Source organism: Babylonia areolata, chromosome 18 (genome assembly GCF_041734735.1).
Source record: "Babylonia areolata isolate BAREFJ2019XMU chromosome 18, ASM4173473v1, whole genome shotgun sequence".
NCBI classification, from domain to species: Eukaryota; Metazoa; Mollusca; class Gastropoda; order Neogastropoda; family Buccinidae; genus Babylonia; species Babylonia areolata.
In genome coordinates this window covers 38,122,583-38,147,556 of record NC_134893.1, presented here as the reverse complement: position 1 = coordinate 38,147,556, position 24,974 = coordinate 38,122,583, and the positions used below count along the sequence as shown (strand labels likewise).

Genomic DNA, 24,974 nt, shown 5'->3' with positions numbered 1-24,974 from the left:
TGACGCTGACCATTCTGTGAATCATGATGATCTTGGGCCCCATGTTTTTCTCCACATGGAAGTACTGCATGGAGCGCAGGAAGAACAGGGCAAGAGTCACGCTGTAGGTCACACGGGCCCCAACAAAGTCATCGCCCGTCAGCGTGTACCGCAGCACGATCGACAGCAGGAACAGCAGGTAAATCAGGCCATCGAAACAGTTCCAAAAGTTCCAGAACCAGTTGCGGAACTTGTACTTGAAAGAGCTCTGCTCTCGTGCACCTATCTGCAAAGTTCATGAACAATAAGGAACTTAACTTTGCACTGTTTGTTTGCAAACAAATCACACAATGCCTCATAACAAAATTATGATAATGCAATGAATTTCCAAAACTTGCAAACAAACAAAACCCAACAACACCACAAGCTTTAAGACACACACATACACACACACAAGCAACCAACCAACATTCACATCAGTATTCAAAAGTTTGTGACCTTTTTCTTGTTCATTAAAAGATGACAATGATGATGGTGGAGGTGGTTGTGATGATGATGACGGTGGTGGTTGTGATGATGATGGTGGTGGTGTTGATGATGATGAAGGTGATGATTATGATGAAGGTAATGATAATGATGAATGTGCTGCTGATGATAATGATGATGAAGGTGCTGATGCTGCTGCTGCTGCTGAAATCTCACTGTACCTGTCTGATCTCCTCCATGACCAAGGTGAAACACCAGCCCCAGGTGAGGTATTCCTCAATGGAGGGGGAGTCTTCCTCATCAACAGGTGCCAGTTTCACCAGCACCACATAGGTGAACAGGCTCATGAACACCAGATAGGCCAGCTGAAATACACAGCACAAAGGTATGCTGTGCTGTCTGGGTTCAACAACATTCTCCTAATTATGTTATATGAATTTTTTTTAATGGCATTAATACATGAATATACATGCACACACGTACATACTGCTACACCAAAACACATCTAAACATTCATCTGTCTGAAACTGATGATGTGAAAAAGAGAAAGAAAGAAAACACGAAAACACACACATTAGCATTAGTCAGTAGAGAAAGAAAGAAGAAAGAAAACTAAGACACATACATCAGTGCTGGTCAGCAGATGAATCTATGATAAGTTTTTAGCATGTTATACATGTGTGTGTGTGTGTGTGTGTTTGCGTATCAATGGGAATGTCTGCAAGAGCTAAAAATGTTCCAGATGTGAGTGAGGTGGCCTTGGCTGCCTCCATGACTTACTCAGTTTTTAGCAGATAATTCAGGCAGTACACATCAAAACACTGTCATCAGAGTGATTTCAGGAATGACAGCTTTGAATATCTCGCACATGCTATTGAAGAGTGGTTCCATACTTCACTTACGTCTGTCAGGACCGCCCTCTGTCTCCCATGCAATTCATGCACTAAGATGCTTCAACATCCACATTCACCATACATAGTTCCAACAGACAGGCCAGGACGCACACACAAAGAACACACACAGATCCTAGCAAACTCATGTTAATCCCAGTCCAAACACAACACACATCCACATTTGCCATACAGAGTTCCGACAGACATGCCAAGATGCACACACAAAGAATGCCACACATATCCTAGCAAACTCAGGACAGTCCCAATCCAACTCAACACACACCAGATTGCTGAAGAACTTGGTCACGGGAGCCTCATAGAAAAAGTAGACCGCCGACCAGATGCTCAGGTTGTCTGTGGTGAAATCAAACAGGTTCACTTTCTTCAGCCTGGCCGCCAAGATTCGAGTGTCACGGCGAGCGGTGGACTCCACAAACCCCAGTCCATCCCCATCGGCATCTGGCAGGGGTTGGGGCCCCACACGATTCCCCATAGGAACTGGTCGACCCGCAGAGACCCGGGGACTGCCAGTGGTTAACTCCTCCTCCTCCTCCTCAAGGAGGCTGCCCTTCTGCTCCAGGTTCTTTGGATCCACAGTAAACTTGATGAAGGGGATGAACACTGGCAGGAAAGTGCAGAGGAAGATCTGAAAAAGAAACCACAGGGGAGGTTGGAGGGGGAAGGTGTAGGGGTGGGGGGTGTATGGTGCTGATACATTCTGTCTGTTGAATTGAACGAGTGAACATGTGAATATCACTGAAAAACAAAAGCCAACAAACAAGCTGTTAATCTGATTTTGTTTTTCTAAAAAACGAAACAATACAAAAATACCAATGTAAGAAATAGAATTAATGGTCATTATGAAAAAAGGTGTGAATGTCTGTCAAATGAAATAAAGTTTGCAAATAACTAGCTCAAAAGTGTTAACCTTTCCCGTACGTCGCCTAAAATTTTGCGTGCCGTACGTCATGGGTGTACAGACACCCATGCTTTCTATGAAGGAATGACTCCTCGCCATACGTTGTGGGTGTACAGCAATCCATGGTTTCTGTATTGGAACTAACCCCTTCCCATACATTGTGGGTGTACAGCAACCCATGGTTTCTGTATAGAACTGATCCATTGCCATACGTCGTGGGTGTACAGTAACCCATCGCCACACTCTGTTCATCTGTCCCTGCGAATGACAATTATGAAAGGCCTGTTTCGGTCTGATCTGTTCTGTACATGTTGATGGCAGCTCTCTTGTGCCAAACATTATGTATTACTTAGAACTGGCTGAGGGTCAGTTCTGATTCGTTTAGATGAAATCTAGTTCGCTTTGAATTAAAAACAACAAAGCAAACACACTTTATATCAACAACGAACAAAGAAAGAGTGATTCACTCCTGCCCTTTAGAGCATACCAATGTTCTCATGGCCCAGAAAGGAAGGCGTGCGCACACACACACACACACACACACTGATATACTTGTGTACAGACACCCCCACCCGACACAGACACACACACATACACCACTTGTGCACATATACGCGCACTCGCATACACACTGATGCACACACACACACACACACACACACACACACACACGGGCGATCTCTGTCCCTGTCTAGCCACACTTTGTGGAACAAAAACTACAACATTTGACTAATGTTGTGTGTGTTGTGTGTGTGTGTGTGTGTGTGTGTGTGTGTGTGTGTGTGTGTGTGTGTGTGTGTGTGTGAGTGATGAAATTACATCAGCTGATGATGCAGTGATACATTTGGTGGCTGCAGCTTGTAGATGTTATTTCAATCAGGGATCTATAGACGAAGTACAAAAGAAGCAGCTCCATTACAAACAGAAATGTTTTTTTGGTTTTGTATCAGATCATCAGTTAAGGCTAAATGGAACCACTGTTCTTTCTTTTGTGTGTTTATATGCATACACACACACTCCATCACACACACACACACACACAGAGAAGAAACACAGGCGCGTCCCTTCCATATGCCGTCAGAAAGGATTGTAAAAGTGCCGACACAAGTGATTTTTTCAGTTCTAGCCCTTCCCCTTCTTTCCCCCCTCCCCTCCTCCCTTATTACATGATGCGATGACAGACACGAGCACGGTGTGTTTACTGTATGGAGTTCAACTGATGCTGGCGGCACTGGTACAAGTCCCCTTTCCCTTGACCCAGATATCGGCATTCTTGGCTCTTCCCCACCCCCACTGCCCCCTTTCTTTGTTTTTTGTTGTTGTTTTTTTCCCGTAGGCGGGTTTCCTCTGTTTCGAAATAAGTGGAATAATCAATTAGATTTAGATCAATGGATTTCAGACGTACAATGATAAATATCTACTTCTCAAAAAAGGCTTTTCCAACTAGATGAAAACAGTTGGTACCAATTGGTTCTGATGATTTGTTTTGCAAGAAAAACAATCCATTCAAAATTGTATTCAAATCAGTTCTTTTACCTAGAACAATAAATATCCATTTCTGAAATGAGTTAAAAACTTCAGAGTAAAACCGCAGACTTGAACCAGGATATGATGCACAACAGACAAAAAGGCCCGATCTTGGTGGCACCAAATCTGGTACCAAATCCGTACAGTGGGCTAGAAGCATTTTCATATCAACGCCTCTCTCTCTCTCTCACTTTCTCTCTAGCAGGCATGAGTGACATCACATAAACAACGTGTAGCGCACAAGGCTTGTTCTTTGCAAGTATGGGTGTGCACACACCCACGACGTACTGGGACATTTCTTGTACATTTTTTTCTTTGTTAATAGATAAAACAAAATAATTTTCACTTGATATGTAGTATGATACAGTATAAACAAAATCATGAAATTTAATGGAAGTAGCTTCAAAATTACTTGAGTTACAGAGCAAAAACCATGTGTGTGGGTGTGAGCACACCCATGACTCATGAGAAAGGTTAACTACGCATTCTAAATAAACCAGAATCATCAAAGGAAAAACTTCATTAAATCTGTATGGAGAGTTGCATGTTACTATTCTTGTGAATTACACTGTATCACTCTTTGTCACAACAGATTTCTCTGTGTGAAATTTGGGCTGCTCTCCCCAGGGACAGCTCTTCTCTACAATGCAGCACCACCCCCTCTTTTGGTTTTTGTCTTTTTTCTGCCTGCAGGTGCATTTGTTTTCCTATCAAAATGGATTTTTCTTTACAGAATTTGGCCACGGATAACCCTTTTGTTGCCATGGGTTCTTTTATGTGTGCTAAGTGCACATCACACACAGGACCTTGGTTTCATCATCTCATCCAAATGACTAGCATCCAGACTTTACCACTATATATAAAGTACAATACCTCAAATAACCCACAAACCTTACTGTAAGACACAAAACATGATACCAAGAACAACAACAACAACAACAACAAAAAACCCACCCAAATCTTTAACTGAAATGCAGAGAGTGATACATCCCTCCACAACACCAACACACACAAAAAAAACAAAAGCAAAGAACCATAACCTTTCGCTCTGATGTGTAAAGGGCAATGCGACCCTTCCAGATGGAGGTCATCTTGGTCTGACAGGCAGAGTGCTCGGTGAACTCCATCAGCTTGTGGGATTCGGCCAGACTGAAGAGGGTGGTGTGGCCCCAGTGTTCCAGGTCACGCACTAACAAACAGTGCGTCAGCTGCTTGTCGCGCCGATAACACTCAGACAGCACGCCCAGTGCCCATCGCTCACATTCACTGCAAAACACGACAAGTTAACCCATTCAACCCTGCGGAGTTCACAGCCTTGGCAGGGGCTTCCTAGCCATTCTAATGGAGTTAAAATTAGAAAATATGCTGAAATCAACAGGGTTTTTTTCTTCTTCAGACATGTGTTGACAAAGCCAGAAATACTGTAGACGTTAGTTCCCTTTGTTTACAGTTTATGCATAAGTAGGAACATTTTCAATGACATGGAATTTGATGCCATAGCAATGCTCAGATGCAAGGCTGAATGAGTAAAAGACACATATATACAGAGGGAGAGGCAGTGAAAGAAGTGGACAGATCACATCACTGAGTGGAGAGGAACTTTGCTGAAACTCAGGCCCTATCCCACGACTGCTAGAAATGAAAAATATTGGTGATGCCTCCAGCACTGCAGCAACCCCACAACCAAACCAGGTTTTCAAAATAAAGCACACACAAAACTTTGACAGGTGACATTGCAAATCTATGATCGGTATAACTGTAAACTTTAAAAAAAACACACAACTAAACATACTGTAGAGCAAAACCAAACATCTAGATCACATTCATGCAAACACACGCACATGCATGCACTCACACACACACACATTCATGCATTAACACTGATTGACAAATGATTTCCATACCAACAAATAAAAGAAATGTATAAAACAGAATCAAGAAAACACCTGTAACAACCAGCAAAATCCTGGAGGTATTTCTGAGCTTTTGTAAACAGTAATCAAAAGACTGGCATTTCTTTAAAATATGGTTGGTGCTGGATGTGAAACCAAGTTTAGTCACCAATGACAGTTCCATGATACTTGTATTCACTCTTTCAGCTTTTGTATGATAGTATAAGATAATGGGTAACAAAATAATAAATGAATCACTAAATGAATAAATAACTAAATAAATAAGTAAACAAATAAATAAACAGATGAATAAATAAAGAATTTTTTTTTTTAATTCTAAAAACTGAAATTAAAAGACAGGAAAAATGATTTTTTCCCCCCCTTAAATCATTTTTTTTTCTTTTCTGAACATTCATATCTAAATACCTAAAGTGTGTAGAATGTGAGAGGGCAATAAATTGGCCTCTCATATGCAGCAGGAATATTTGTTACCGACTGTGTTGAACTGAGTGGAAGGGCTAGGTTATCTCCCTTCGACCGCTTGGCTCAGAGCTACCGGGGACCCAAGTTGAATAATGTCTGGGAATGTCTAGAACTAATTAATGAGGAGTGGTAAGCGTCCTTTGTTAATTTTCCCGCCATTAGAAGTGTAGGAATATCCTTCTTTATTCTTGTATACCAACCTAACTTGGCCTAGTTGGTAAGAATTTTTTTTATTTGTTTGCTTTAGGTTAGAGTTTCAGAAAATTTTATGTTTATTATTTTGTAAATAATAGTGTTGTTGGGACTAAATCTGAGCGTACTACAGTGTGTTGAGGAAGGATGAAAATAGTACCTTGGGCATCTTCTTAGAGCTCTGAGTCACTTTGGCTCCAACCACTGGAGAGACAACAGCACAGAGCAAGCAGGTGCTTTGTGGAAGGGGAGAGACTGGGTGACTTAGGTTCACCGGCAGAATGTGTGTGTGAGGCTGACAGGCAGCGGGCATGAGCGCCTGTGGGAGCATCTTAGTCCTGAGGTGGTTTTTTGTGTGTTTTCTTTTGCTATATTTTGGTATGAAACTGAATAAAAAATTGAATGGAGAACTGGACGCGAGTGTGGTACGAGTCTACATGGGTGCATGACACGACAACCCCTTCACCACCTCGTCCCACTACAAGAAGATGAAAACTAGTTTCACCCAAGATGAAAATATGTCTGTCATAAAATAAGGTGTTATCATTACAGACTCAGCATAGGGATTTCTTTTTTTTTTCTTCTTCTTTTTTGATTTTGTTTTGTTGTGTTGCGAGTCATATTTCTGTGGGGGGCTATTTTCTGCATGTGGGTCATGTTTCTGCCTGAGAGCCAGGTTTCTCAATGTAAGCCATGTTTTTTTCCTGCCCGTAAGCCATGTTTCTGCTTGTGAGCCATGTTTCTGCCTGTGAGCAATATTTCTGCTGTGAGCAACGTTTCTGCACTGAGCCATGTTTTTGCATGTGAGCCATGTCAATCTGCATGTGAGCCATGTTTCTGCTTGTGAGCAACATTTCTGCAGTGAGCTGTGTTTCTGCCTGTGAGTCTTGTTTCTGCTTGTGAGCAACATTTCTGTAGTGTTTCTGCCTGTAAGCTATGTTTCTGCTTGTGACACATGGTTCTGTATGTGAGCCACTTCTCTGTGTGTGTGTGTGTGCCATGTTTCTGCATCTGACCAATGATTCTTTGTAAGTTATGTTTCTGCCTGTGAACTACATTTCTGCATTTCCAAAAATTTTTTTTAGTCTTTTTATTCTAAGCCCTTGCCTTCCATGTACATACCCAAGTCTTTCACATATGTACACCCTATGAACCACACGCAGACATTACACACATGTACAAAACACATCCCAGCAGATAGTAACAATAAACGCAAAACACTGACTCTGAGTGTGCGGCCATGTCTACACACAGCTCTGCCTCCTCCTCCTTGTCAGCCTGCAGAGACATTCTGTACAGCAGAGCACTGGCAAACAGAGCTCCCCCTGCAAAAAAAACCCCAAAGCATCATTAGCATATGGCCTCACCCGTCAATGTTTACCACAATGATACTGAGTGGCAGTGACGGGATCAAAAGAACTGCATTCACCTCAGAACAGTTTTCTACTTACCATGTAGGGAAACACGACTTCCCAGCTTTGCTCATACGTGAAATTTACACACACAAAATGCTCCAACTGCAACAAATTTTCATGAGTTCAGTTGCCCCAAAGTTTATCAAGTTATTTCCCTTCTCTAATTGTTCACACTGTGTTTAAAGGTCATGTCAAAATATCAGTTTGACAATCTGGATTTGATGCCCGAGCACGGACTCAGATTTAGGGCAGAATGAGTTAAACAAATGTACTTATCTCCTGAAGACTCTGTTACAGAAATTCTCACCAGCTATCAACTCAATGATTAGTCTTTTCAACTGACTCAAACCACCATGGAGCAAAAGTGAGAAAATACTGTGAAAGGGAAAGGCCAACTTTGGAAACAACAAAAAACAAAACTGAACCGACACTATACAGTGCTTAGCCTCTTTCTGGATTTCTCAAAGACTCAGAAACTGAACACCTTTGTTCTCATGTTTTAGTTTCCACTCCCTCTTTGCTCGCTTGATAACTATGTGTAGGTAGGTCCGGCCACTATGTAACGCTGTATAACTATGGCTGAAGGATCGTATCTTTATCACTTTTCACTTCGCCCTGGGAAGCGCAATACTGCATACATCGAGCTGAAAGATATATCAGAAAATAGAACCACCTTTATTCGTTCCTGTATGTGTTTCTTTTTTTGTGTGTGTAAGACAGTGTGACTGAAACTGATCGCCCAAAGTGGAGTAGCCTTCGCTCTCAAAACGCAGCGCAGTAAAAATGTTTGCCGACATCTGCTTCTGGTCTGAGAGGGTTGGTGACAAAAATTGGTTACGGACATTGCTCCTTACAACCAAATGATGTAAGAGACCTATCAAATAAAAGATCACATTCTCTACTTTTACAAGGGCTAAATTTCCAATTGATATATTTTACTCAATTTATAAAAAAAAACGTGGCTCAAAATTTACCTATTTTTCTTGACGCTCTACTGCGCTTCCAGACAATATAAATCTTTTAGTCAAACCCACCAGTGAAAAATTCATTCTTTCATCTTTAAAATGCTTTATAAAATGACCCGAAAGCTTTTAATTCATTCAACCCTACGCCCGCCTGAGAGGCATGTGCCGCTGATCGCCATTCTCCACCTGAGCTCGCCTGACAGGCGCGTGAAGAAACCAGTTTATTTAACCCCTAGGCTGCCTATATGACGAGATAACTCGTCATGGCAAGCATGTATGCTTCGCTGCCACAATGACGAGATAAATCGTCATCGAAATATTCTGACTTTTCCCTGGTTTGCATTCACTTCGTTGACAAAAATAGTGGTAGCTTTAGCCTGGGGAATCTCTCTAGATTCTATTCATAGCTAGAAACCCCATCTACGTCATGAAGCAGTCCTTTGGTTGGGTCACTGTCCAAGTGTTTGCCTGACTTCTCTCCTTGCTCTCTCAACAAAATGTCGGACTGACGCCGTGCTCAAGACATGTGATCGTGACGAACTACATCAACCAAGATTTCTTTCTTTAGCTGATGCTCAGAAAGAATTGAAGCGTTAATTCGAAGGAGAAGATAGTGATGAACATTTATAGGACGATCTGATAGAAAATAAAGGGAGCAATCAAGAGAGTGGCCAAGATGCGACTGTCAGTGAGTGATGCCAGCTGTAGAGATGTTAGCAGTAGACAGAACATGACCGAATTAGTAGCAGAGAGATATTCTTGGCACTCAGCCAACGCGGTCTGATGAGAACTGAATCAAGTGACCGTGTGAGAGGGGTGAAGAGGAGGGGGGTGGAGACTGAGGGGGCATGGCCTCACATCCATCTTATCACTTGGAGAAGTCACAATGTATTGTGTATCTATCTCTTAAAAAATATATATATTGTGGTTGTTCTAGTATGATTTTGTGTTTGCAGATATCCATTTGTCCAGAAAATAGTATGTTTTGAGCAAATTACCTGACTAATGTTTGTAATGAACAAGTTGAAAATGTGATGAAAAACAAAACACTGATTTCAAAACAACAGCATGTCACTAAAAATATATAAAATGGGAAAACAGCATGCGTTTTGTATTCTTTATTCATTTACCTTTCAGAAAATATATACTTTTATGGGTCTTTCTCCAATAACAAAGAGCACAGAATTTTAGGAAAATTTATACCTGTTTTTTGTGAAAAAACCCTGTCCTCTTCATATTCTACTGGATGAGACAACTGAATAGGCATGCATGCACATGCACACACACACACGCACACACACACACACATATACACACACACACACACACACCCTACACAAAACATATGCTCACCAAGATGATCTTTCCCAGATCTCCAAAACAGATGGCTAAGTTCCCGGCGATTGAAAAGCACTGCCCAGATGAACAGCTCTCGCTCCGGATATTCAAAGTCCACCACCTCCATTGAGGACTTTGTCATGCTATTACCAAGGGCCAGAAGTCCTTGATCTAAAAAGATATGTTCACTCATTAAAACAGAGCACTGTGACTGCTAATAAAAGACAAGACAGGCCAACTAAACATCCCACAGATACTGCATGAGCTTCAGCTCTTGCCTTTGTGAATGAGTTTCATTTTTAACTCCCTAAAAAATTGTCTCAGTATACAGTCGAATCCACGTATGCTATACTATCAATGTTTATGATAAATCACAGTCACATACATATGAAGGAACAATGGAAATGCAGACTAAGTTCTGTATTTTTGAAGCATTAACACTACCCATCAACTGCACTGTAGTAGGCGCAACAGCTGAGTGGTTAAAGCATTGGACTTTCAATCCGAGGGTCACATGTTGAAATCTCTGTAATGGCGCCTGGTGGGTAAAGGGTGGAGATTTTTCCAATCTCCCAGGTCAACATATAATAAGATTGATAACAGAAATGCAAACATCTGCAAGACACGCTATAAAAATGTCTAGGTATTGTAAAAACATATTTTGCTCAAATCGGCACTGACAAATTCCAATGGCTTGAAGAAGAGATAGTTTTGTGGGGCCGAAATGCTGTCAGACATTTCGTACCATCGCATGCCTATAACTTAGGTATACACGGAAAGCAGTACACGAGAAGAAAGCTTAATCATTTACATTTTAATGCACATTCTAAATTTCACAGCAACTATATCGATTTATAGAAAATGAAGGTATTTTGTATGTTTCAACTGAGTGGATTTCGAAGATCGCGCCAAAACTCTTTCACATAAATATTAGTTTTAAAAAGTTATAGGCTTTCTGGCCAAATGATATCATTACATTTAAGAAGTATGATCGTTCTGAAGTCCCATAACATAAAACTATAATCTCATCTATAAGGAAGTGTTTATAATTTAACAAACTGATGAAAATATCATACGGTTCCCTGTAAAGGGAGATAACTTGTGACCGATTTACAACTTCCTTAGTAACCTTCGGCGAGTCACAAAAGTCGTCTGCTAAGCTGGCCCAACGAAGATTGTTGCCAACCTGGCTACATGTATATGCATGCATGAGATCAAATATGCATTTTAAAGATCTTGTAATTTATGTCAGTGTTCCGTGGGTTATGGAAACAAGAACATACCCATCATGAACACCCCCGAAAATGAAGTTTGGCTGCCTACATGGTGGGACAAATAAACAAAATGGTCATACACAAAAAGTGTTAAATGTCTGAGTGTGTATGGGTATGTGCCTTAAATCTGAATCAATGATACAGGAAACAAATGATGAGCTCCCAATAGCAGCCATCAGTTAGCTCTACCCAGGTAGGCAGCCTGCTGTACAAATGACTGAGTTTGTAAAGCGCTGACAGCTTGGTCTCCGACCAAGATAGGTGCTGTCTAAGCATCCACATCATTCATCATCATTCATCACAGGGAAATGAACATCACCTGGTGGGAACTGGTGGGACAAGAGGCGAGCTCTCCTGGGCTGCACACTCTGCAGGTCTCCTTTCCAGGTCATGGTGGGGCTCTCTCCCACCACCGTGTGGTCCTCCGCTTCACACAGACAGCACACTGCGTCACAATACATTGCTACACCAACATCACAACACACTGCTTCAACATCATAACACATTGCTACACCAACATCCCAACACATTGCTTCAACATCATAACACATTGCTACACCAACATCACAACACACTGGCACACCAACATAACAATTTCTAGCACAGAATTTCCAGAAGGCGGGGATGCTATTTATACAGAAAGACCCCGTCATCCCGATGGGGGGAAGACCACAACAGAAGAAATCATCCTGACAGACTTGCTCACCGGTGTAGAAACAAAACCTCTTGTCCTGCAGCAGGTGGACTATCAGCCTGTTGACACAAGGCAACAGGTCAGGGAAACTCTCAAACTCCGGTGTTCCCCGACACAGCAGAAAGGCTGCTAGTGTTTGCTGCCAAACAGACAAGAACATCAATACCATATTTAAAAAAAATAATTTACAGAGGAAACAAAAAGACTTAAGACTGGCTACACTGGGTCCAATGTCTAAAGCTCAAAAGGCAAGTGATATTATTCACGATAGCTGATAAACTTGGAACTAAAAACTTAATAATATAAGGATTTACAGTTTAAGGCAAGGCCTGTTCTTCCAATCTTTTTTAAATTTTTCTTCTACCTGTATTTACAGAGAGTACACAAATACATGAAAGATGACAAAAAAACAAAACAAAAAAAACAACAGTAAGGATCTGACATAGAGAGTGGGGGAGAGAGAGTCAAAGTGGGGGAAAGGGAGAGAGACAGAGGCACAGACAGAGAGACAGAAGAATGACAGAATCTGAGAAACAGACAAAAGGGAGGAATGAAGAGAGAGGGGGTGGGAGGGGACAGTGAGTGACACAGACATCGACCCACACTGTAACGCAGTATACTTACCTTCAAGCGTGAGATCAGATATCTGAGCAGACCAGCTTCTGCATCTGCTGGATCGACGATGCACTGTGTACAGCATGAAAAACAAGACAGTCAGCCCCCACCTTCTGCCTTTCTTCACAAATAACACACTTCAACAGGATAAACGTAACATTAACCACCTGACTTCTGTTGACGAGTATAATCGCCAATGAAGGCTGTCATCCCACAATAATGAAACTGAGCTTACAGGTCAGGAGGTCAGTCATCATTCTGTATTTGGACTTCTCTTGGTATTGTACCACTCGTGTTTGGCAAAATCAACTGCACCACTTCAAAATACAGAAAAAAAAGTAGTAGTGCTCTAGAGTTATGCCACTCTCTCCTTTCACTAGTGTTCACAGTTAAGGTGTTAAGTTCCAAACTTGATATTTTTCCTTCTTCTGGTAGCTAGTTGGCTCACAGGAAACATCTTCAACCCAAATCCGTTCTTCCCCTCTACCCCACCACAGATCAAGGTATGAGAAATGAAACCCAAAGTGAAATTTGCCGAAAGAGACTTTTCCAAACTGTGGGTTGCCATCTATCATTTAAAGATCTGCTTGAACACTTGAAGCAGAATGAAGAAAAGAGAGTGAAGACAAATAGATATAAAATGATAACCACTGCAATATGTAGGATTACAGGTCAAGAGCTGAAACTCTACTTAACATAAAATGCTGAATGTCATGGACTGACTCAAAAGAACCATTCATTACTGTAAAACCTCCCTCTCCTGTGAGAAAATTTATTCAAATAGAAACGCCAAAACATGGAAATATTTTATGAGAGCACACAACACATACCTTTTCTTCTTTCTTTTCTTTTCTTTTTTTCTTTTTTACTTTTTTTACAAACATTCACACACATGCCCTTTCCTCTCTACACGCACACACCATCCCCACACATATTCATCCACCCACACATGCTAACAGCCACCCCCACACTCCACCACCCTTTACACCCTTCCCCCCCCACACACACACATGTACACACACACACACACACACACACACACACACACACACAGCCACCTGCCACAACACACACACACACACACAGCCACCTGCCACAACACACACACACACACACACACACACACAGCCACCTGCCACAACACACACACACACACAGTCACCTGCCACAACACACACACACACAGAGCCACCTGCCACAACACACACACACACAGTCACCTGCCACAACACACACACACACAGAGCCACCTGCCACAACACATACACACACAGCCATCCGCCACAACACATACACACACACACAGAGCCACCTGCCACAACACACACACACACACACACACACACACACACACCCAGCCATCCGCCACAACACACACACACACACACACACAGAGCCACATGCCACAACACACACACACACACACACACACACAGCCATCCGCTACAACACACACACACAGCCATCCACCACAACACACACACACACACACACACACATAGCCATCTGCCACAACACACACACACACAGCCATCCGCCACAACACACGCACACACACACACACACACACAGCCATCTGCCACAACACAAACACACATACACACACACACACACACACACACGGCCACCCCCCACAACACACACACACTCACATTGCAGTACAGATTCCACAGAGTGCGTGTGGTCAGGAAGAGTTTGAGGTCCACTCCATTGTCCAGGAAAAGTTGAACAAAATCAGACCGGTTCTGCACCAGCGCTGTGAACATGGCGTTGTACAGGTCTGCTTGCTGAGGAGGATGATCAAAATACATACATCGTATGATGAAAACAGATACATGTTCCGTTTGCATGTTAACATTCAAACTGATATACACTCAACTCCTGTAGAATTTGCTTACAAGATATGATATTCTACCAAGGCTACAATCAGAGAACTGGTTAGAGTTCTGATTCATGTGAGGAGGGAGGAAGCCTGCTCGCATCTGACACTCCTTCTGCAACTGCATTCTTTTCCTAATAAGCTGGTCACTGAGGGATGCTCAGAAAGTCTACAGCTGCAAAGCATAGGTGCTTGCCTAGTTGTACTTGTAGGGTCATGACACGATCAAAGGAGATATCACAGGAATACTAAAGAAAAACCCACATAGCAAGATAAAAAAAATACAAACAACAAAAACATTAAGAAAAAAAGAGACAGCCACAAAGTTGTACCTCAACCCTACCTCAATATAAATTTGATGTTTTTGGATCTTAACTGTGAAAGACAACTGACAGGAGAAAAGTTTGATTACTGAAACACAGCAATGATATTAATGTGGTAAACCAGAAACTGGATACAACATGTCATTTCATGGTATGGACGAAAAGTTGTCAAAATTGCTGCTAACATTGTTTATCATCTTTGATAAACATGATATAAGACACTGGCTTTTAATTTCAAAAGTCCAGAGACGCCAACCCCTGTCAAGTGTTTGTAGGAATAATCAGGAAATTTGGTAGGAACATTTTGATTTGGTTGGAACATTTTGAATTTGGAAGGAACACTTGGACTCCGAGCCACATTAGCAAATGTACATTTTACCTACAACGCATACAATGAGCATGCAAGTTTCCCAAAATGAGGGCAGGATGCACAGATATTTTTCAGTGTACGTTTGGCGAAACTTCTGTTCCTGCTGCTGCTTCTTTACAGCTGACACATCTAAGGCACTGTGTCGCTTCCTGGTCTTTGTTCATCTTGTTTCTCACAATCGGAATCCATGGCTGACTTTCCGTCTCGAGCCACTTGTTCCTTGCACTTGACAGCTTATTCCACCGGGCAGACGCTGTTTGACCAAGACACAACTTGATTTCGCCATGTTCTCTCTTGTTTGGGCAATGCTGTTTCAATGTAAACACACACGCAATAAGCTGAGCATCATCACTTAAGACCAAGGTTAATAGTGACTGCCATGGCCTCGTGATTGTAGATCAAAAGTGTCTGGGTTATATTAAGACAGGAAAGCATGTGACCATGCTATGTAGTCGAAAATGAACTCTGAAAAATGTTTACATTGGCGTAACATCGAAACAAACTGAGATCGAGCGTAACAAAATATGGCAAAATCCTAACAGTTGGCAACTCTGAATGTCTACATATGAAATATTGGATTTAATTTCAAAGTATCAAGCTAAATTAACTTTTTTTTGTTTTATTCCAAAAGTATAGCAGGTACAGAGATATTTTTTGACAATCTTGTGTGTTTATACTGCTTATCCATTCACTTATTTGTCAAAATGGACAAATCAAGAAACACAAGTCACATCATATTCGCATGCCCATGTTTGTCAACGACGACGCAAAAAAGTCAACCAATGTCAAAGTGATTCCCACATACACAATGTCAAAGGCTGTGTTGTGTTGTGTTGTGTTGTGCTGTGTTGCATTGTGTTGCACTGTGTTGTACTGTATTACTCTTTATCACACATATTTCTGTGATTTGGGCCGCTCTTCAGGAAGAGTGCATCACTTCTGTACAGCACCACCTTTTTAATTCTATCTGTGGCTGTATTTATTATCCTATCAAAGTGGGGGTTTTTCTACATAATTCTGCCAGGAACAACCTCTCCTGTTGCCATGGGTTCTTGTACAAGCACTAAATGCATGCTACAGATGGGACCTCAGTTTATCATCTCAGTGTCCAAGAAATTCCCAGGTAAACCAACACAGAAATTCTCATGACAAAAAAAAAAAAAAAAAAAAAAAAAGAAAGCAAGATGGGACAAAACTGATTTGTTTCAAAATCCAACACTACAAAAATGAAGAAACAGCTAACCAGACTCAAACATGGGGAAATGAAACCACCAAACACAAACTCAAACACAAAGAGAAGTCCTTTGACACATATGTAAATGCTGATCCTGACCTGCCAGACGTGTCTGTTCTTTGAGGTAAAAATCTCCTGCCGAGCAATGTCACAGCGATTCCAAGCCAGAGCAAGAGCCAGCTGGGAATTGGCATCAGACTTGTTGGCTGTCGACAGCAAAAAAAAAAAAAAGGTGCCAGTGACATTTGACACTGTTGTTTATAGTCCAGCTGACTACACAGGTAGCTGGGGATACAACAGTGTGTTGAAATCTAGCACTGTTTTGACCCTACAGTATTGTATACCATGAAATATGTCTTTAAATGACACAAAAGCTGTATTGTTATGTGCAATGAATGGAAAAGAAACCAACAAGGCACTCTGTGTGGACTTCTTACAGACATCTCTAAACTAATGTTATGCTCCATGACTAAATTTCATGATTACACTTTGTTTCATATGCTCTTTCATGGTCACAGTTTGTAATTTTAGTATATTTGTTCTATAAATGTGCAGTTACCATTGTAAAAAAAAAAAGTAATCCACAACAATAAACACAAACTTGAGCGGTTGATGAAATGCCCACTGCCATGAAAAACAGACATATGGTTTTGAAACAAAAGAATTTATATCAATAGTGTTGTGTTTGTTACAATACTGATAATGTGCAGATGATACACAGATCAGGCATGAGTGACAAAGAAAGAAAGATATATATTATATATATATATATATATATATATATATATATATATGCATGCATGCATACGTACATGCACACATACATACATACATACATGCACACATACATAGGACACAAAGCCACTTACACAAACAGTGATATTTTGGGTAGAGAGGGGGTCACTGTCACGATGAGAAACAGGACACTGTATAAGGCATAGGATGGAATTCTACATTGGGGGAAATATGCACTAATCAGAGAAACAACAATTTACAGATATCTTCAACACAACAGACACATCCATTCAGCCAAAGCACATGCAGGGCCGTGTATCCAATCACAGTGATGCCACCTACCACACAAACACACACTTCTAGCGATTTTCATTCTTCTTGATAGCAAAAAAACACACACGCACACAAAACAAAACTAATAATTAAAAAAACACAAAGCAACCTGGCAGACCTACAAATGCAGATTCTACTCAAAACAAATAGACGGCAAATTTAAACAATAAAATGCTCAGAACTATTCATGCTGTCCATTATCACTCAGATAGATGGAAGACAGTATATGATCAAATACTGATCATTCTCTGAAAGTACTGGTGGGGTGTGGGGTGGGGAGGGAGAACATTCAGTATGACAGTGCTGATACCAAACTATCAAATCAAAGCAAAGCAAAAATACTTTATAAATCCACATGGAAATTCATTTGTGTAATCACAGGCTCGTTACAAACACATACATAGTATGATGAGGTACACCATGAAAATTCTGATGCAGTCAGTCCTTACAACAATGAGAAATATATAAATGCATGTTTCATGTTTAAATATGTTAGGCTGAAAGAGGAAAATCATTCTGAGCATGTATGAAAACTTTTTTCTGTTCAAGAGCCTCTTCCTGCACCTTTATTTTTCAACCTCTTAATACAATATCTAAAAATTCACATGCTACCATGTAACATGGTCTGGTACCCAGGGACCTTAAAGCACAGTCAAGAGAAGTAAATCTCACTTATCACTTTCTTCAAGGGGTTAGCCTTCAAAAGAACCTCTCGAGATAATCACACCCATTACAACGCTGACCAAATATCTACAAGAAAATCCAACAACTGTTGGATGGCTGAGTAAAGAATTTTTACAGCCTAACTGATTTTTACAGTCTAACTGCAAGAATCCATCCCTCCCCCCCTCACATGCAAGACAAAAGAGCAGAGAAATATTTCACTCTGAAAATGTGGCAAAAGAATTCATCCCAAGCAAGACAACTCAGCTTTTCAGTTTGCCTAATTTTTTTTTCTGAAAACGATTTACTTTCCATTACTCTGCTTAGGGTATGTTCACACTAGGCTGTAACCACGATCTAACCAAATGGTTACATTGAGGGATGTAACTACCATGAGACAAACTCTAGATTTTTCATACAGCATGTGTGAACGGAAAGCGTCTAACCACTGTCTAACTATTAGGCTCCGCCCCTTTTCCCGCGCATTTTTTGACTGAGAGCAGCAGTTCTCGCTCGCTGGCTGGGTTTTGTTTTGCGCTGGAGTTAGACTGGTGGCATCTAACTACTGTTGTAACTTCGTTCTGACTTGAACAACTTGAACAGGTCGGAAGCAGCAACATCAGAGTCAGAAGACGACATGTCGAAAAATCAGTCTCGTGTGTCGTGGATTCGTGTAGACGCAGCAAGAAGAACGAAAAAAATGACAGTCAACCAGCTTAAATACATTCACACTGTAACTGATCAAGTTACAACACGCGTCGATGTAACTCACTATAACTGACCCCAACCATGCAAAGAAGGTTGCAATCACTTGCAGTTGGTTAGATGTGTCGGGCCAGACAATTTGCATACCGCACGCAGCGTGCGTGCAAGGCATGCTATTTTGTTTTGACGTCGGAGTTTTTTTCAAACTCGGCTCCACCTCTATTTTCTGCTCAAATTCACTGGAACCGACTGGGACTAGTGTGAATGCCTTTGTAACTGTTTATAACTTGATCGGGCGATGTAACCTCGAAAAAGTTTTATCTCCCGAGTCATATTTTTGGGGGCCATCTAACCACCTATCTAACCAAAAATCGGGTCTTCCCGAAAAATCGTCTAACCGATGGGAACCCACTGCAACCAAAAATTCGTGGTTCCAGTGAGTTAGAGAGCGATGTAACCATTTGGTTAGATCGTGGTTACAGCCTAGTGTGAACGTAGCATTAAAAGCCTCTTTATTATTTTGCAGGAATACGGTAACTGTCCAGACATGCAGGCATACAGAAAGACAGTCATGCCTCAGACAAAATTCACAGAACATGTGTAACTCAGTATGAAACTTTACCATATACATAAATGCTGCCATGAAGTCAAGCATATAAATACCACAGGTTCTACCTCAGCACCTCTAGAATGAGAAGCAGCTTCAAGCAAAATGGTTGCTTAAATTACAGTTCTTCGTGCAAAGCATAGAATTTGAAATCAACAGTGAAAATGAAAAGGTCAGATAAATGCCAGTCAAGTACATGCAATGTTCACTCACCAACTTCCATTTTGTCAGCCTGAAAACAGAAGCCCCCCAAACAAGCTTGCTGTTAAGGACATATGAACAAAATAGCACACAGAGAGAGAGACCTCAATGCTGTCTCAGTTAGTCATGGAGTTAATGTCTGTTAACAGTTCTTGGTGACAGTGTTACAAAAAATAGAATGAAAAACCATTCTTGATATGTCTCTTGTCCTTGGTGACAGTGTCATTAAAAAAAGCAGGTTAAATCAAGATAGACGATACCTTCAAGAATCACTTTAACACTAACTTGTTTTGAATGTGCGAGTTAAAAATTCCAATAAGGTCAGAAAAAGCATAAATAATGATATTCCTAGTTGTGCACAGTCAAACTAAGCTTATTATTTTTGTCAATTATTATTTTAGAGGCTTGGAATCCAAATTCACACTATTCTGAACAAGTTTTCAGTGCAATTAGCCACATGAATAATATGGACCTTTGCTGTGCTCACCATCATCTGAACATGTTCTCTTTCAATACATCAAAACAATCACCACCTCTTTTAAAAAAACACCTCCTCAACCAAAAAAACATTGAAAACTAAATTTTGTACATTCCAAACCATGAACGAAACTAAATTTTGTTCATTCTGAATCATAAATCTCTCTTTGCAATCTGGACTACTGTTTGCGTAAAAGTAATTAATTTCATTCAATAGAATGCAATGAGCACAAATGACACTAATGCCAGTTTAACATGATACACATCAGTCAGCAGAACACAATGAACATCAGACACACTTCAGTCAGTGTAACGCAATGAACATTAGATATAGTTCAGTCAATAGAACACAATGAACTTCAGATACACTTCAGTCAGTAGAACACAATGAACATCAGATACACTTGTCTGCTGAACACAATGAACACCAGATACACTTGTCAGTAGAACACAATGAACATCAGATATACTTCAGTCAGCAGAACACAATGAACACCAGATAAACTTCAGTCAGTAGAACACAATGAACATCAGATACACTTCAGTCAGTAGGACTCAATGAACTCCAGATACACTTCAGTCAGTAGGACTCAATGAACTTCAGATACACTTCAGTCAGTAGAACACAATGAACATCAGATACACTTCAGTCAGTAGGACTCAATGAACTCCAGATACACTTCAGTCAGTAGGACTCAATGAACTTCAGATAAACTTCAGTCAGTAGAACACAATCAACATCAGATACATTTCAGTCAGTAGGACTCAATGAACTCCAGATACACTTCAGTCAGTAGAAGACAATGATCTTCAGATACACTTCAGTCAGCAGGATACAATGAACTACAGATACACTTCAGTCAGTATGACTCAATGAACTTCAGATACACTTCAGTCAGTAGGACACAATGAACTACAGATACACTTCAGTCAGTATGACTCAATGAACTTCAGATACACTTCAGTCAATAGAACACAATGAACATAAGATACACTTCAGCCAGTAGAACACAATGAACTCCAGATACACTTCAGTCAGTAGGATTCAATGAATTTCAGATACACTTCAGTCAATAGGACACAATGAACTTCAGATACACTTCAGTCAGTAGGATTCAATGAATTTCAGATACACTTCAGTCAGCAGGACACAATGAACATCAGATACACTTCAGTCAGTAGAACTCAATGAACATCAGATACACTTCAGTCAGTAGAACACAATGAACTTCAGATAAACTTCAGTCAGTAGAACACAATCAACATCAGATACATTTCAGTCAGTAGGACTCAATGAACTCCAGATACACTTCAGTCAGTAGAAGACAATGATCTTCAGATACACTTCAGTCAGCAGGATACAATGAACTTCAGATACACTTCAGTCAGTAGGACTCAATGAACATCAGATACACTTCAGTCAGTAGATCACAATGAACTTCAGATACACTTCAGTCAGTAGAACACAATGAACACCAGATACACTTCAGTCAGTAGATCACAATGAACATCAGATACACTTCAGTCAGCAGGACACAATGAACTCCAGATACACTTCAGTCAGAAGGACTCAATGAACTTCAGATACACTTCAGTCAGTAGAACACAATGAACACCAGATACACATTCAGTCAGTAGATCACAATGAACTTCAGATACACTTCAGTCAGTAGAACACAATGAACGTCAGATATACTTGTCAGTAGAACACAATGAACATCAGATACACTTCAGTCAGAACACAATAAAATTGATACATTTCTGTCAATAGAACACAATGAACATAAAATATTACACAGTTAGTAGAATTCTATGAGCATATCAGATACAATTTAGTCAGATGAGCAATCAATTAAGTTCAGGTGCTTAATGAAATATTTCAATGTTGATGGTTTTAGACACAGTGAGCACACATGAAACATATACACTTCAGTAGTAGAATGGAATGAGCACATGAAATGGTGTACATAAAACTGACCTCTCAACAAAGCGTACAAGATAGCTCTGTCGATGTCCTTCTCAGACTCTGCTTTGTCCAAGTTGAAAATAGTAAGCTGAAAAAAAAAATCATCCTCTGAATAGTTATTTCAAACTGGCACAACAAAACCACCTTTTTAATTTTGTACATGAAATCAAGATGAAATTAAGTACACATAGAGACTTTTCATAAAGCACTTAACACATCCTGTAAAACAATTATCCATATCTTTTTTTGTATGTGTGGAAAGTGCATATTTTATACTATCCTATTCAATTCAGATTTCAGAAAGAACAAACACAAGGCTAACTAATTTTTTTTTTAAACTTGTTGAGACAAATTTCATGTCAAAAGCCTACAAGCAACAGAACCCATTCATAATGTCCATATAACACAGAAAAAGTCTGTTAAGTTCTCAATTATTTTAAGCATTCCCAAAGATCTCTCGAAACTTTTAAAACCTTCAGATAAATAAATGAATAAACAGAAATATGCATCCTCATTAAAAGGAACACTTAATCCTATCAATTTCTTCCAACTGTGTTTTCTGTTCCTATTCTAAAATAATGACAAATAGCAGTTTATAAAAAAAAGAAAAAAAAGCCGATCATAGGCATTTCATAGACGAATACGATGTGGTCAATGAGAAACAAATCAAAGAAAAAGAAAATGTTTCATATCTATGACAACAAACACAACCCCTGCCCCTCTTCCCCCACTCCACAGGCACACAAACAAGTTTTTGTTCTTACATATGCATGCACACACACACACATGAGCACATGCATGCACACACACACACACACACCAATACTGACCAGCTTCCTTTCCTCCAAGCAGCATTCTAGGTAGTGCAGAGTCTCATAAATACTGCGGTCAATGTCTTCCTCTGCCATGTCGGTCTTCCATTCAAACATCACTTTGGCCTTTGCAAACATGGTCTCCTCAAAATCCATTGGATACACTGATTGGTCCTCACTGCACAGAGTCATAAAATGATGAACATGAAACTGATGAAACTTATGACCACACACTCACATGCACAATAACAGTACACTTAAAGAAGCAATGGCAAAAAAAAAAAAGAACATTCTGTGAAAAAAATCCACTACGTTATGGAAACAAGGCATGCAGGGAAAAGAAGGATGGTGCAGCAACAGTGGTGACACTCTCTCCCTGAAAAGTACGTCTGAAATTCACAAAAATCTGTTGTGACAAGAAATACAAGTGCTAACAGCCACCATGGTGAAGTGGTTAGCGCTGCCAAATAATGACTGGAAGGATGCTGGTTCAAGCCCCAACAGAGATGGGATTTTTTTCCCCCTCTGGCTTACTCCTAGCCAGAGCTGACCGTGCAGTGTGCTCACTGAATTGGAAGACTGGAACCACACAGTCAACAGTTTTCCACTTCAGACATGTCTGTGGCAGTGTTGCTCCAATTTTTTAACCAACACTGCAGGGTCTGTAGTTTGGTAGTAACATCATTTGAAAGGCATAAACGAGAGGACAGGAAAAAAAGTGTCTGCATGAGATAGAAAGCAGTGGTGATGTGATTTCCTTTTACAATACACCCTGCCAGAAAATGCCACAAACTGGTATATGTTGTAAAAGCTAACAGATGTGTCCGAAATAACCACAATATATACACTATGCCTCATGAACTCAATGACATTTCTGATCTTAAAGGAAACAGTGGTATCCAGATTACCTATTAAATTGACCATTTTTAATGACCAAAACTGACCACAATCATACATCATAGCAAAACAGCCCTGTACAAAGAAAATTAACCCTGGCATGATATCATCCCTCACTAAATCAACCACGGGCATTAAACCATCCTTCACTAAATCAACCACAAGTATTACTCCATCCCTAACTAAATTAACTACAGGCACTATACCATCCTTCACTAAACTAACCTAGGCATTACACCACCCCTCAACAAATTAACTGCAGGCGCTACACCATCCCTCACTAAATTAACCCAGGCATTACATCATCCCTCACTAAATTAACTACAGGCACTACACCATCCCTCACTAAGTTAACTACAGGCACCACGCCATCCCTCACTCAGAGATGCCAACCTATTATGCGTTTGAAGGAACAATCAGGAAATTTCGTAGAAGCATTTTGAATTTGGTAGCAACACTTGGACTCCGAGCCACATCAGTAAACGTACATTTTACAAAAAATGTAAACACGCACATGATTAGCTGAGCATCATCACGTGAGACCAGGATTAGTAATGACTGCCCTGGCCTCGTAACTGATAGGTCTAGAGCGTCTGGGTAATGTTACAACATAAAGCATGTGACCATGCTTTGTAGTCGAAAATGAACTCGTCAGAACAATTCTGACGTTGGCGTAACGTCGGCACAGAATGCGATCAAGCGTAACAAAATACTGCAAAACCATAATGGTTGGCATCTCTGCTCACTAAATTAACTGCAGGCACTACACCACTCCTCACTACATTAACAACAGGCGTCACACCCTCCCCCACTCACTCATTGACGCTCTTGGTGAGCTGGAAGGCAGTGGCGATGAAGTCAGCAGCACGGCCAGAACCCTTGATGACCACGACAGGCATCTTGCCTGTGATGGACTCCCGCACTGTCTTCATGGTGTTGATGCCACCCTCCACCACAATCAGCACCGATGGCACATTGATGCCTGCAACAAGCGCTCAGGGTTCCCAAAATGGCCACTTACTCCTCCTTTATTTGAAGTTAAAAGTATCAAGTACTGAAGGTTCAGAAAATGCCAACTTGCTCTTATTTACAAATCCAAT

The 24,974-nt window shown here is 40.6% G+C and overlaps 1 protein-coding gene across 1 annotated transcript in view; it reads right to left on the bottom strand.

Annotated features, from left to right (window-relative positions):
- Nucleotides 1-24,974, bottom strand: part of LOC143292739 (transient receptor potential cation channel subfamily M member-like 2) — a 48,658-nt gene that overhangs the window by 15,696 nt on the left and 7,988 nt on the right. The window contains exons 8-21 of the mRNA XM_076603277.1: nucleotides 24,691-24,856; nucleotides 22,996-23,155; nucleotides 22,178-22,253; nucleotides 16,578-16,684; nucleotides 14,325-14,459; nucleotides 12,682-12,744; nucleotides 12,070-12,196; nucleotides 11,683-11,790; nucleotides 10,105-10,260; nucleotides 7,597-7,696; nucleotides 4,845-5,070; nucleotides 1,642-2,004; nucleotides 687-830; nucleotides 11-265 (exon numbers count right to left, since the gene is read on the bottom strand). Of these exons, the coding sequence (XP_076459392.1) occupies nucleotides 11-265; nucleotides 687-830; nucleotides 1,642-2,004; nucleotides 4,845-5,070; nucleotides 7,597-7,696; nucleotides 10,105-10,260; nucleotides 11,683-11,790; nucleotides 12,070-12,196; nucleotides 12,682-12,744; nucleotides 14,325-14,459; nucleotides 16,578-16,684; nucleotides 22,178-22,253; nucleotides 22,996-23,155; nucleotides 24,691-24,856 (2,186 nt within the window). The remainder of the gene's footprint in view (nucleotides 1-10; nucleotides 266-686; nucleotides 831-1,641; nucleotides 2,005-4,844; nucleotides 5,071-7,596; nucleotides 7,697-10,104; nucleotides 10,261-11,682; nucleotides 11,791-12,069; nucleotides 12,197-12,681; nucleotides 12,745-14,324; nucleotides 14,460-16,577; nucleotides 16,685-22,177; nucleotides 22,254-22,995; nucleotides 23,156-24,690; nucleotides 24,857-24,974) is intronic.